The following is a 14,753-nucleotide window of genomic DNA, read 5'->3' on the forward strand; positions in this document are numbered from 1 at the left end:
GGTGAGAAAAAAAAAATCAAGAATTTAATTTTGGACGTATTAAGTTAAGGGGCCTATCGGACACCCAACTGGAGATACCATGGAGGTATTAGATACGTGGGTATAGAGTTCAGAGCAGAAGGCTGAGATGCAGATGTAAATTTGGGAGCCATCAGGGTATAGAAAACCTTAAAACCATCATCCTAGATGAAAGGGTCAAGAAAGTGAGTGTAGTGAAGGAAGAGAGTCCCAGGATTGACCATGCCATTCTTTATGGCTTTCCTCGGTCAAAGAAGCCATAGAAAGAAATGTGCTGAGCTACAGGAGATCTCCAAGATGGCTCGGTCTGGGTTCCTTATTTTGTAGTTAGGTCCTTTAAATTCCAAGAGATGAAACTGTTTGTCCAAGGCTACACACAGCTAACGTGGATCCTATTGAGACAAGGACCCAAGACTCCTGATTTCAAGTCTATTAAATTATGTAGTTCCAGTGGTGGAGACGGGTTTTCAAAGTGCAGAGGGAGAGGGGAGGTGGTAGAGAGGGAAAACGGGGCATAGGCCAACTCACCCCCAGGAAGCCTTCCCGGCCTTCAATGAGGGTGAAGAAAGAGAGGAGCCAGACCGTGCAGACTTGCATCTTCAGCAGGCCTCCCTCCTCCTCCTGGACTCAACGTAAACAACCTGGGCCGCAGTCTGTGGCTAGACAACAGATGAACCATGCAAGGCTGAGGCACGAAAACAAGTCCTTCGAGACAAAATGTAAAAATGTACACAATGGTAGGGCCTAACTGAGCGAATCAGAAGCCCCAAGTGGTTGATGGTTTTTCAACTTCGAATATGTAGCCTGAGATACCATTACTTCCACTCCAGTTGCAGAAGTAGGAAGTTTCCATCTTTACAAACTGCCTAGAAAATTGCTCAAGAGCTCTCTTCTTGATGATCACCTTTGACAAAACACAGGCTATTTTAAAATCATGACTTGCTTAACTTTGCCACCAAATGCATTTAACATCCAGCCTTTTTATATTTCACGGTTGCCTTTTCATCTCAGTAAAAACAAGCATTAAAATAACCAAAGATCCTTCGAACCATGAATACAAAGGTAGAATCAGAGGGTTTAAGCATAAAAATAATAATGAATCAATCCAGCAAATTTCTTTCTTCATAGTTGATGTAATTATCAACAAATTATCCTCAAGTTTATGCTTATGTCAGAATAATTTGGACAAAATTCAGCACATAGTCATGGTCACAAAATTAACTATGTATACCCAAGTTATTTGGTGTCAACAACAACAACAACAAAATCACCGTAAGTTAGAACGGTTCTGTCCAATATGGTAGCCAATGGATACATATGGCGACCTAAATTTTAATTTTAATTACAACAAAATGAAATGAAATGAAATTTCTCCGTCACACTAGCCACATTTCAAGTGCTCAATACCCACATGTAACTAGGAGCTACCAATGTCAGGCAGTGCAGACACAGAACACTTCCACTATTTTTTTGAAAGATTCATTTCTTTATTTATTTATTATTTCGAGAGAGAGAAAGAGAGTGCACACGGGGAGAGGCAGAGGGAGAGGAGAGAGAGAATCTCAAGCAGTCTCAATGCTGAGCGGGGACCCGGATATGGGGCTTGATCCCACAACCCTGAGATCATGACCTGAGTCGAAATCAAGAGCCAGACGCTCATCTGACCCAGCCACCCAGGCGCCCCAGAACACTTCCATTATTGCCAAAAGTTTTCTCAGGCATGGAATAATATTCAGCCTTAAAACAGAAGGAAATGCTGTCACATGATACAACGTGGATAAACCTCAAGGACCTTAGATTTAAAAATAGAAGCCAATCGGAAAAAGACAAATCCTGTATGCTTCCACTTCTATGAAGTATCTAAAGAAGTCAAGTTCATAGAAACAGAAAGTAGAATGGTGGCTGCCAAGGGCTTGGTGGAGGGGAAAACAGGGACTTATTATTTAATGGGTGTAAGTTTCAGGGTTGCCGGACAAGAAAGTTCCAGAGCTCTGATGCCCAACAATGCGAATGTACTTAAAACCACTGAAACTGCACAGTTACAAATGGTTAAGATGGTACATTCTGCGTTATGTGGGGTTTTAAACACCATTTTTTGAAAAGTTGTACCGGCCAGCATGGAAGGAAATGAAGGAATACATCCTTAGGTCCTCTCCGCGTTCTTTCATATCTCCATGGGAAAAAATGAAAAACTCTAATTCCCAAACTCACTACCTCACCATGAGAATAAGTGTCCTCAATTAGCAGCACAGAAAATGCAGAGCTGGACCCTCCCTTCCAGCCCTTCCCTAGTTTCCCCGGGTGTACTTAACCCTCCTAGAAACCCGGCCATGCCTGACAGCGCTACCCCACACTTCGCTCTCTGATCTACACAAAAAGAAAAAAGATGTTAGAGACAGGATAAAGACTACCATAGATGTGGCCTACATGTTAGCAGAGACCCTTTCCAGAGCTTTCTAGAGAAGCATGAAAAGGAATGAAACACACAACTTTCATGTTTCCCTTCTCCCCTAAGCTGAATGGTCCTCTCCCGTCCCTACATTCTCGCTTGCCAAAGCTCCTCCAAAAATCTACCTAAGATCTGACTCTGAGCAACACCCTGTGCTCCAGATTATTCTTCTAGATCATGCTTCTCTAAACTTATCTGCTCTGGGTCTTATTCGCTCTGGCCGGCTCTGTGCTTTCCAAAAGTGATAGGCATTTATCCATAGAGCAGGGGTTTCCAAACATTTTGATCAGGACCCATAAAAAGAAATATATTTTATAACGTGTATATATACACATATATAATAAAATGTATGAGTTTGTATGTATAAAAACCAAAACAGAATAGTTAAATAAGAAAACAGCTCTGTGAAACAGAACTTAATATTTCTGAGGTGTGCCCTTGATTATTCCTACTCTTTTTTTCCACGTTTTTACTTTAATTCCAGTTAGTTAATGTCAGTGCAAGATTAGTTTCAGGTGTACAATATAGTGATGCAACACTTCCATACAACACCCAGTGCTCATCACAACACGTGCTCTCCTTCATCGCCATCACCTGTTTCACTCATCCCCCATCCACTGTGCCCTCTGCTAACCCTCAGTTTGTTCTCTCTAGTTAAAAGTCTATTTCTTGGTTTGCCTCTCTCTCTTTGTTTACCCTTTGCTCATTTGTTTTATTCTTTAAATTCCACACGAGTCATATGGTATTTGTCTTTCTCTGACTGACTTATTTCAGTTTAGCATAATATTCTCCATCTCCAGCCATGTCATTGCAAACGGCAAGATTTCATTCTTTTATATGACTGAGTAATATTCCATTGTATATATACCCCACATCTTCCTTACCCACTCATCCGCCAATGGACACTTGGTCTGTTTCCATAATGTGGCTATTGTAGACAATGTTGTTATAAATATTGGGGTGCATGTATCCCTTTGAATTAGTATTTTTGTATTCTTGGGTAAATACCTAGTAGTGTAATTTCTGGATTGTAGGGTAGTTCTATTTTTTTAAGATTTTATTTATTTATTTTATGACAGAGAGAGAGCGAGCAGGCAGAGGGAAAGAGAGAGAGAGGGAGAGAATCTCAAGTAGACTCTGGGCTGAGCACAGAACCTGATGCAGGGCTTGATCTCATGACCCTGAGGTCACGACCTGAGCTGAAACCAAGAGTCGGGTGCTTAACTGACAGAGGCACCCAGGTGCCCCAGGGTAGTTCTCTTTTTAACTTTTTGAGGAACCTCCATACTGTTTTCCAGAGTGGCTGCACCAGTTTGCATTTCCTCCGACAGTGTAAGAGGGTTCCCCTTTCTCCACATCCTCGCCAACATCTGTTGTTTCCTGTGTCGTTGATTTTAGCCATTCTGACAGGTGTGAGGCGATATCTCATTATAGTTTTGCTTTGCATGTCCTTGATGGTGAGTGATGCTGGCATCTTTTCATGTGTCTGTTGACCATCTGCATGTCTTATTTGGAAAAATGTCTATTCATGCCTTCTGCCCATCGTTTAATTGGATTATTCATTTTTGGGGTGTTGAGTTTTACAAGTTCTTTATATTTTTTGCATACTAACCCTGTATCAGATATGTCCTTTGCAAATATCTTCTCCCATTCCGTTGGTTATCTTTTAGTTTTGTTGATTGTTTCCCTCACTGTGCAGAAGCTTTTTATTTTGATGAAGTCCCAAGAGTTAATTTTTGCTTTTGTTTCCCTTGCCTGAAGAGACATATCTAGAAAGAAGTTGCTATGCCTGATGTCAAAGAGGTTACTTCCTGTGTTCTCCTCAAGGAGTTTTGCAGTTTCCTAACTCACATTGAGGTCTTTAATCCATTTTGAATTTATTTTCATGTATGGTAGAAGAAAGCGGTCCAGTTTCATTCTTCATGTGGCTGTCCAGTTTTCCCAGCACCATTTGTTGAAAAGACTGTCTTTTTCCCATTGGATATTCTTTCCTGTTTTGTCAAAGATTAATTGACCATATGGTTGTGGGTTCATTTCTGAGTTTTCTAATCTGTTCCATTGATCTATGTGTCTTTTTTTTGGTGCCAGTACCATACTGTTTTTATCACTATAGTTTTGTAATATAACTACTTGTCTTTATTTCATTTGTTTTTTGTTTTTGTTTTTGTTTCTGCTTTGGTAAATCATCACATCCTACTAAATTGATTTACCAATACCTGCTTCGAGTGCAGCCACATTACAGAGGAAGCTTGTGCTCTTTCCAACCTCATTGTCACTTTTTCTCTACTTCCAGAGAAAACTTTTTAATGTCACTTCCTGACGCTGAGCACTATTGGGACCAGGTCTGTAGTGCTAGAGCTTTCAAAGAGGGAAACAGTCACCATGCATGTGGGTGTGACCTATCCTCTCCTCATGCCAGGGCCTGCTTCCAGATGGGAGGCCTGGTCCTTTTATGGCTCTTTCTCTCAATCATTTCTCTCAATATCTCTCTCTCTGAAAAATCTTCTTTCTCCCTCATGTTGTCCAGGCTTGAGCCTGCAAACCCAAGTCTAGAAAGCCTGGATGACAGCCTGGACATTATGAGGAAACTCTCTCCCATACTCTTGGCCTCTTTATCCCTTCTTCCTCCCATGTGGAGGGTGTATTCCAGGCTGTCTCTTGGACTTGCTAGAAATGGTAAATTGTTACTTACAGTCAGGGTTTCAAGACCAGTGATTCCTGGTCACTGTTCTGTAGGCCAATCATGAATAGCTAGACTCTAAAAAAGGAGGAGGAGAAGGGGGCGAGAGGGGGAAGGAAGAGGAGGGAGAGAAAGGAAAATATTTGGAGACTCATTAGAAAATACAGGTGCCCCCATCCCACCCTAAACCCTACTAAACCTTAGACAGGCCAGGCCCAGCCATGTGCATAATTAAAGCAACCAAGGGATGTCAGAGTTGTTATTCTAGACTGGTTCTGGAATGGGAAACAGGAGTTCAGCACTGAGGCCAAGCCTGTGATTTGAATTCTACTCTGGGGTATGGGACCAAAGCTCAAACTAGTCAAAATGTTTTCTTTGCTTCTTTGGTGCATACACCTCCTTCTGGGGTAATTGGAAGACTCAATTTCAGATAAATAATGACTAATTTTTTAGTGTTCAGTATGTGCCACACAATATTTGAGACACTGTTCATTGTCCAGAATTATTTGTTGGTTTTCTGAAATTCAAATTTAACTGGGCATCCTCTATTTAACAATTAGTCAATTTGGGAAAATGGTATCTCAAGGCACACGGGACCCAAGCACTGTGGCTGGATTGCCCAGGGTTCAGGGGCCAGCTCTGACATTTGACAGGGTTTCCATACCTCAGTTTACTAATCTATCACATGGAGAAAACAGTATTAATTCAGAGGTTCTTAGGAGATCTGAATGCATTATTGCATGTAAAGTACCCAGAACAATGCCTCGCGGGTAGTAAGCCTCAATTATGGTTAGCAATTAATACTACATTACTGAAATTTAAATTTCATCACCACTCTTTATAGTTACTTGTTGAATTGTGTCAGAATTTGACTTCAATTGTGAGTCAGATTAACTTACCAAATAAAAAGTGCTCCCGGGTCAATGACCACCACGATGTAAATGGAAGGATGGGACCCAGCCTCAAGGTAATAAAAATACATTGTTAGAGTAACTGAATTATCTGACTCAAAAGAGAGTCCTCGACAGTGTGGATGTCAACAAATACTCTGTGTGTGTGTGTGTGTGTGTGTGTGTGTGTCTGTGTGTGTGTCTGTGTGTGTGTCTGTGTGTCTGTGTGTGTGTCTGTGTGTCTGTGTGTGTCTGTGTGTGTGTCTGTGTCTGTGTGTCTGTGTGTCTGTGTGTGTGTCTGTGTGTCTGTGCGTCCAGGGCAATCTTAAACCCCACTTAACTCCGACTTTCCTAGAGGCAACCCTCATGGCATTTTCAGCACTTCCTTTCCAAGCTGAAAGGGTCCTGGTTATGAAAAACTTCTCGGAATCTGTGTGCCCCTGCCACAGACAAGGAGCTCTTGTTGATATCACAGTATGTGTGTTTACATCCCGTGCTCTGTGGCAGCTGGGGGCCGATGATGCCCGACCCACAGCTGTGTTGGCACCAGCTGCGGTGGGAAGGCGTGGTCATGGTAGAACCCCCCTCACTTCCTCGAATTCATTCAAGTGAATTCATTCCTGATAATCCCTGTCCTTCAGTTTCCAGAGAACAATCATTAGGATTTGCTACTGTGCCTCTGGAGAAGGCCGTCCATTGTCTCTCCATTCTTCCAGTTACGTATTTACGGGCTCCAAATATTAGTTATTTATGTCAACAGCTGTCACCTTATCAACAGTAGTGCTGAGTTGGAACTGCCCGCACCTACACTTCCCAACATTTTTAGCAACAGTCCAAACTTAGGCTCTGTTGCACACGTGGCTTGCTTTCCTGGCACCAATATTTATGGGATTGTTTCTTCCTCTATAAATAGAAGAATTCCCAGTAGAGTTGTCTCCCTCCTCTCTGTCCTGAGCTCACAGGAGCACACGTGCATACCACACACACACACGTGCATTCACACACTATTGGAAACAGCAGATCTCCAGTTAGGATCTGAAGGACACCATGACTCAAATACAAGTGACTGTTTTACAGGCGGAGGACCTGTAAAACCTTGGTTTTATTTCACCCTGTGTTTTATAACTTTTTGGTAACATTTTCATTGGGATCTGCCTTTGTGGAGGAATCCTTGGGTCTTTTGCCTTTGAGACAAGTTTCTTTGTGCTGCTTTAAGTAGGCAGATCGAGTAGCCGTCAGATGAAAAGGTAGGTGGGGATAGAGAAAACCACCACTCCACATCTGGAAAACTACGGAGAGGTTTGGTGACTCGAGCTAGACGCATTTCTGAAAGAACTACGATTTAAAGTTATTTAAGATCTCAGTGACTGTCTGCAGAAACGTGTGCACGGTACAATTTTAAGGGTGTATTTTACATTTTCGCATGTTTTTAGTGTGTTTCTCTTGTGTACCATAATGGCAAAGAGCTGGATGACTTAGACTCTAACCACAGGTTTGTCTCTTACCTGTCAGAACTTGTGACAGTTAAAGAGAAAAGCGAACAATGCTGGAACTCAGTTTCCTCTTCTGTAAAATAAGCAATAGGATAAGGTGAGCTCAGATCCACCCACATTTGGATTCTACTGTCATACACCCATTGCCCAGTTTCTCTTTGGTTATTATTTATTTATTCTTTTCTTTAGTGTCTGTTGGTCATCAAATCTAAGCTAGGAAAGATTTTAAAATTTTCTTGGGCTTTATACCTGTTTCCTCCTTAAACTTGTTATTATAATTCTGGGTTATCTGTTGAGATGGGCTGAGCACCTATTAAGAATGAAGTCCTTGGGTTGAGAAGAGAGGTGTGATTTTTAAGAATCCTAGGATCATAAGGCTGGAAGAGACAAAAGGAATGATTTAGCTCGGTCATTCCTTCCCCAGGACGCTTTACCAATCTGCTAAACTCTAATTTGTTCAACCACTGGATATTGAGAGCCTCTAATTTCCCAGGCACGGTGCCAGGCACTGGCGGTTCACAATACAGTCAGGCAGGGCGTTCATACACGCTAGCTCCTCCCATTAAGGGAAACTCCAAAAGCAGTGATCCAGACCCACTTTTGAAAACAACTGCTGGGTGGCTAGGGTCTCTTTGTTCCCTATTTTAAACTCTGCAACGTTTCCTTGAATGGATCTCCCTTTAGAGTCCAGTATGTGACCCTACCTCCTCGTCGGGTCCTCTTCGATCCAAAAATTGAGAAACACTTTTTACAAGTCTGTGTGTCCTTTCCCACTCTTGGGACCTTTGGCTACAGAGCATTTCTCATATTGCTGGTGCTGTCGGCCCAGCACGGCTGTGTGCTCCCCAGTAACAAAGATTCTGGGCTTTTTAAAGCTTTTTCATCTGTACTTTGTATCTCAGCGAAGATACAGGATGATCTGTTGTTCTTAGTTCATCACCCAATACTTCTTCCGATGTCCTGGTAGAGTTCATTTCCTACAGACAAGTCCAGCTCAACTCCGTTGTAAGAGCCTGACTGCCACACTCAGGGGTTGGCTCTCTTCCAACCCCTTATAACTGAAGATTTTCTCCTCTCATTCATGGTTCGGTAGAGCCAACATTAGCACCAAGCCCTTAAAGGACGATTAGTGGCATTCCAGGGAAGGTGCCAAGACGCTTCTTCCAGCCAAGCCTTTGGCTCAGCAGTGGGGACCCAGCCTTCCCGGAATCCCCAGGTCGGGTTTATTTCCCATCTTCCCCGCATGATTCTGCTTACTTAGAGCGGGTAAAAACCCAAGGAATTTGAACTTCCTCTTACATTGTTCCCTTGAAAAAGTACTTGAATAGCACTTGAGGGAGGTGATGGTTACATGATAAGAAATAAGAGAAATTCTTTGTAATTTGCTAAATGCTCTCATATGTATCGATTTGCTTCTTTTGACAATCTTATAAATAAAGTGGGGATCATTTCTATTTCACACTTGCGGAAAAAGAGAAGGGTAAACCTAAATTCTAAATAAAAAGAGTTTATCAACTATTTCTCTCCCCAAAGAATCTAGTATTTTTCTTGGACTCTGAGCCAGTGCATTTTGTTGCTTGGGATATGATTTTAATAAGGTCTTGATTGTTAATTTGATGTCCATCTGAGTTCCTTACAAATAAGCTTTCTTTGTTCAAGAAAAAGAAGAATATCCATTTCAAAGCTATCCTCCTAGCAAATGTGAGTGTTGTCAGTGTCTAAGGATGAAAACACACTTTATCAGGCCTATTGGAAAGAACCAGAGAACAAGTTTGTGGCATCTTCCTATGCGAATGGTCAGATTAAAGATGCTACAAGCTTTTCTTGGGTACCTTTTTAGATAAGAGAAAAACGGATACCCAACTTTCATTCAATGCTTAGACTGATAAATCTTAATTATTTCAAATATACTTAAGAACATTCATTCTTTGTTTCCCCTATGCCTATTAACAGTATTTTCATCATAAGTTCCTAATGAGTAAAAGCAGGTTTCCCAATCATATTCCCCAAATGCTTCTTCTAGACAAACAACCAGTTTCCTGGCATTCCCCCTATCCTGCAAATATTACCGCAGTCCATACTCCAAAACCTCCCAGGCCCCACGCTATGTTCAGATAAAGAGCACACGCATGACGGTGGCAAATTAGTTCTTTAGATTCCTACAATCTGCCTTCAAACATTCCTTTCTGTTAAGCTTCTTCCTGTGCATCCTTAATTCTGGGCAAACTGGGATTTTTCCAGCTACTTCAAAAGGTCTATGCATTTTGAATTTTGATCAGCGTGGCCAAAATGCCCTCCCCATTTGTACACACCCCAGCGAGGCGTAGAAATGCCAGTTTCATCACACCGTCCCCAGCACCTTTTTTAAAGTTTGCCAAAACGATAGGCAAAATTTCTGTCTAATTGATTTAATTTTCATGTCTTTGATTTTCGCTAAGATTATGCCTTCTTTTTTTTCAGATGTTTATTAGCCATTTGTACTTTTTTTTTTTCCTGGCTTGACTTTTTAAGTCATTGTTCTAAGTTTTTCTATTGGAATGTTTACTTTTTCTTAAGAACTGCTTCTTTGGAATTTTTATATAACATGGATATTAGCTCTTTGTTACTTCTGGTATAAATTCTGTTAAAATTTTTTTAACTTTCTGTGTTCTGCACAAGAGCTCATGAAATCACATCTGTCACTCTTTCCCAAGATACATTTTAAACTAGGGGTTCTGCTCAAAAATCTTTTTTATGAAATGACTGTAAAAATATTCTTTTTTTTTTTTTTTTCTAAACCTTCTTTAATCTTAAAATACGTTTAAACTTTTAATCCTTCTGGAGTTACTTTAGGTTTTGGTATGAAATAAGTGTTTATTTTCATTTTCCTCCAAATGAACAACCAGTTATCCCAACTATGTTTCTTGACTAAAACATTCTTTAGCAAGACACCTTGATAATTCTTTATCAGCTTTAAAGGCCACCTTCGTCGTATAATAAAATCCTGACTTAAATATCTGTAAATTCTACCGCTGTGTCTTTTCTTCTACTTACTTGTTTAATCGGTATTTTGGTCAACAACCTAGTAGAGTGTTACATGCCTCAGAAATAAATCATTAAGTTTCTTATGAGAAACAATTAGCCTGGGTCTCTAAGAGATTAAGCACAGGGAAGTCTTCAAGCAAAATTGGGCTAAACTACAAACACAAGTATGCAGGGTTTTCATGGAAAATATAATCTGCTTAATACCAAGTCTCTTTACCCAAAACTTCACAGGTGTGGATCTATCCCATTATGACAAGCTACCCAATAGTGCGAATTTATAGTAAACGCCTGCTTATCCCTCACAATAAAGAAACTCATACAATCGGTTTTTTAAATTTCATCTTATGATAAAAAAGCAAACAAGGAAATTATCCAAGACTTCATTTAAAGTCTTTATTCTAAAAGACTTTATTTAAAACAAAATGAAAAACTAGGCTTCCAAGTTTTGTGGGTCTCAGAGATCAAGAACGGACATTTGCACCGAGGACCCGGAGACCCCACGGCGTCCATGAGAACCCCCATCAACAAGATTTAACTCCAGTTTGCCCAGTGTGAGAGCTACATAGCTTACCGCTGTTTCCTTTACATCTCATTTATTCAACCGACTGCGCACGGGGAATTTACTACAACTCCATGAAATGCCTGGGCACTTTCACACTTGTTCATTCTCATGGATTTTCATTCGCAACATCTCAGAGTTCCGGGTTTCCACCTGCCATGGGACAGGAGCCTCTGAGACTCTCTGTGGCTTGCAGGGGAGGGGTGTGGTAAGAGAGCTTCCCTTCCCCACCGGTTTGGGTACTAGGGTTGTGGCTCTCAGCAAGTCTGGAACCAGCGGGGCGTGTGAGAGAGGATGTGTCAGGCCATGATGCTGTAGACCTTTCGCACTGTCTCTCCAAGTTTCTAGATTATTTTCACAGCTACTAAGACCAGGTATCTAGCCCCTCTGGAACTGTGGAGACAGACCCTGACATCCCGACAGCACTTCCCTGCTCACACACAACTCAAACTCCGTGATGTGTTTGGGAACAGGGTTTCCCCTTTTCTGTAGCTATGGGTATTTCCTGCCAAAGAACTTTAGAGAGAGAACAAGGTAGAATATTGTTAAAGTTGCAAATACATGTTTAGATTGGGTGGAACGCGGTTTCATAAGGAGTGGCGTTCAGCAAAACCGAATTCAGTGCCATTGTCCCAAGGACGCCGCTTGTCTACCTTCTGAGCTCTTCCCCCTTGTGACACACCCCTACCACTGGTGACGCCCTTCAATACCCAGGACCCTCTTACTGCTTTCAGTTTGCCCTCGCTCCCAACCAAAGGGCTTAAATTAGTCACTTATACCCTAGTTTAAGTGAATGTGCTCATTTATTTTTTTTCCCAGAATAGTCGCATTCCTTTAATTGTGCAATGAATGACAGCAGAGGGCGTATGGATGCAAAAATCTGGTGTTCCCCTTACCTTCAGCACAACAAGACATAAATCCTCTAATGGGAACTGTATCTCTACTTGGAAAAAAAATTAAAGAAATGTACTCTCTTTCTAGAGAAGTAGGACATGCATACCTACAAGGCACGTCAGCAACAATTCCCATCAATTTGTGGCTCTGCACAGAAGAGAAGGGTTTGCAAGTCAACCTGAGAAGCCTCAACATGCATATACGTATTTTAAATCCTAATTTAAATCGTATTTTAAATCTTTTGTTTGTTTGTTTGGAAGATTTTATTTATTTACTTGACAGAGAGAGAGAGCGCACGTACACTCACAAGCAGGGGCAGCGACAGGCTGAGGGAGACGGAGAAGCAGACTCCCCACTGAGCAGGGAGCCCGACATGGGGCTCGATCCCAGGACCCTGGGATCATGCCCTGAGCTGAAGGCAGACGCTTAACCAACTGAGCCACCCAGGAGCCCCCCTTATTTTAAATCTTAATGCTTATTGCCATCATTTTGCAAATCAAGTAACCAGAGCATGAAAAGCTAAATAATGTGCTCAAAGTTACAATACTGGCTAATAGTTGAGTAAAGTATTATTTTTGCAGCCATTTTTGTTAGATTGTTTTTGATTTTGGTTATGGTTGGATAATTAGCGGTGGCTCTATTACAGGGAAATACCCATAAAAGGCTCTGCTAATATTTGAATAAATTATAGAATAAATGTTTATCTGTCTTTATTATTTCTTTTCTATCTGTAATTTTCCACCTGTGTGTGTTGTTATCAGGATTCGATTAATGAATATCACCATGCAAAAGCCACAGACATCATTTCTCCACATCGCTTCCCCTTTGACCTTCTTTCTGTACTTTCTTCAGTAACTTCCCATCATCTAGGATATCGGGTTTACATAAATGGATTTTTCTTTAAAAAAAAAAAAAAGAAAAGGAAAAGAAAAATTGCCAATTTTCAACGCCTGTCAGTCAGAAAATACAGTGTATCCTTTTGTATTTATTAGGGGGAAGGAGAGGAGAAATGATTATAAGGGTCAATTTTGGGATTTTTCTGAGTCCAGGGAGGGAGCTAAGTTGGGAAATACTTCCCAGAGTTACACTGGTTCGGGCAAAGCTCATTATAAATTCGTCTTAAAGTGAAAATAAACTTAATCCGCTCAAGCATATTTTTTAAAGAGATTGCTAAAGCGGGTATGTTAGTGACCAGTGGAATCCTGAAATTGTTATGTCTAATGAGGATTCTTGGTGGCATCTTCTTTAGTCCAGTCAATCTACCTCTCAGGCGCACCTGGAGAATAGGGGGTCCTGGGTTCTAATCCACAAAAAGAAGTGTGTGCTTTGAGTGGGAAAACCTGAAATCTGCAAATTAGCAAATCACCTTAATTAATACAGTCACCAACACATTGCTTTTTCCATTCTCTGTTCCTTTATTTAACCTTCATCAGGAAATGGGTGCTTGAAATCAGAGTCTTTCCCCAGGGGGAGGGGAAACGGTCTCAAATTAGCAGATAGTACTGGTGAGAGTAATACACATTCTAAGGAATCAAATCACAGCTCTCGGGCTTACCTGGTGATTCCTCTCTCCACAGCCTCTGGGAGCCCTTCCTCCTGTACTTGTGATTCAATCACTTCTTAATGCTGTTTGGAAATACATCGCTGATTAATATCTGAACAGCAGCTCACGGACGTTCAGGCAGGTCCACTGATACCTAATCAACTCCTGGTGCACGCGGCTGTCCTTGTAGGCAGGCAAGCCCAGGACACACCCCCTTCAAGAAAGAAAAGTGAAATACTTTTCGGCTGACTCTCCCTCCCACTTGGAGTCAATACCAGGCGGGTAAGAGGAAGGAGCTCTGAGTCCAAGACCTAATGATTCTTGCCACCGACAACAGACAGATTTCTGAAACCACAAAAGGAAAATGGGAGAAAAATGCTCCGGGGAATGCGGACCACTTCTGTCCTAGATCTGTCTGCTACAAAATGCCCCTCTGTCGAGCTTTCGGGTCCAGCCTCAGGACGCCCCGGGTCATATCCCACAAAGCAGAAGGAATGCGACCTTCACGTATCATTCCACTTGGGGGAGGTGGGCAATTCCAGGGGAGTAAAGGGAGGGATCCGTATTATTTTTCCTTTGCTGACATTCTCACTCAAAGCTGAAGAACCAACTCGGTTCTTTCCCAAAGGAAGCTCAGCCCTAGCGGTGGCGTGTTACGGAATGGGGGCATAATACGGAACGGGGGCTGGCCAAACAGAACAACAGTGTACATGCCGTCGGTGAATGACTTCTGTAGATTCTTTGTCCTTAGAAAACCTAGAACTAAACTTCTTAACTTTTTCATACATGTTTCTTTCCTTCCTAAGGACCCACCTGGTTAGAAAACTAACACTGTCTGTATTACAAATGACTTGAAGTGGCCTTAAGCCACTCCCTGTTTTGCAAATGACTTGGGGTGGCTCACAATACCAGTGCACTAAAAAAACTATATTAGAATAGAAATAGGGAGGGTGCCTAGGTGGCTCAGACTGTTAAGCGTCTGCCTGTCTGCCTTCGGCTCAGGTCATGATCCCAGAGTCCTGGAATCGAGCCCTTCCTCGCCTCCAGGCCCTGCTCAGCTGGGAGCCTGCTTCTCCCTCTGCCTCAGCCCCTCCCCCCGCTTGTGCTCCTTCTCTCATTCTCTCTGTCAAATAAATACATAAAATCCTTTAAAAAAAATTATAGAGATAAAAAGCTTCTGCACAGCAAAGGAAACAGTCAACA

The 14,753-nt window shown here is 41.7% G+C and overlaps 1 protein-coding gene across 2 annotated transcripts in view; it reads right to left on the minus strand.

Moving 5' to 3' along the window:
- Positions 1-13,853, minus strand: part of ADGRF1 (adhesion G protein-coupled receptor F1) — a 45,560-nt gene extending 31,707 nt beyond the window's left edge. The window contains exons 1-3 of one of the 2 annotated variants that reach the window (XM_057303930.1): positions 13,563-13,853; positions 7,543-7,603; positions 547-677 (exon numbers count right to left, since the gene is read on the minus strand). In XM_057303930.1, the coding sequence (XP_057159913.1) occupies positions 547-615 (69 nt within the window). In that variant the 5' untranslated portion in view covers positions 616-677; positions 7,543-7,603; positions 13,563-13,853. The remainder of the gene's footprint in view (positions 1-546; positions 678-7,542; positions 7,604-13,562) is intronic. The other variant, XM_057303929.1, reaches the window with a different exon arrangement.
- Positions 13,854-14,753: the final 900 nt, after the last annotated feature.

This window comes from Ursus arctos, unplaced genomic scaffold (assembly GCF_023065955.2).
Source record: "Ursus arctos isolate Adak ecotype North America unplaced genomic scaffold, UrsArc2.0 scaffold_29, whole genome shotgun sequence".
Classification (NCBI taxonomy): domain Eukaryota; kingdom Metazoa; phylum Chordata; class Mammalia; order Carnivora; family Ursidae; genus Ursus; species Ursus arctos.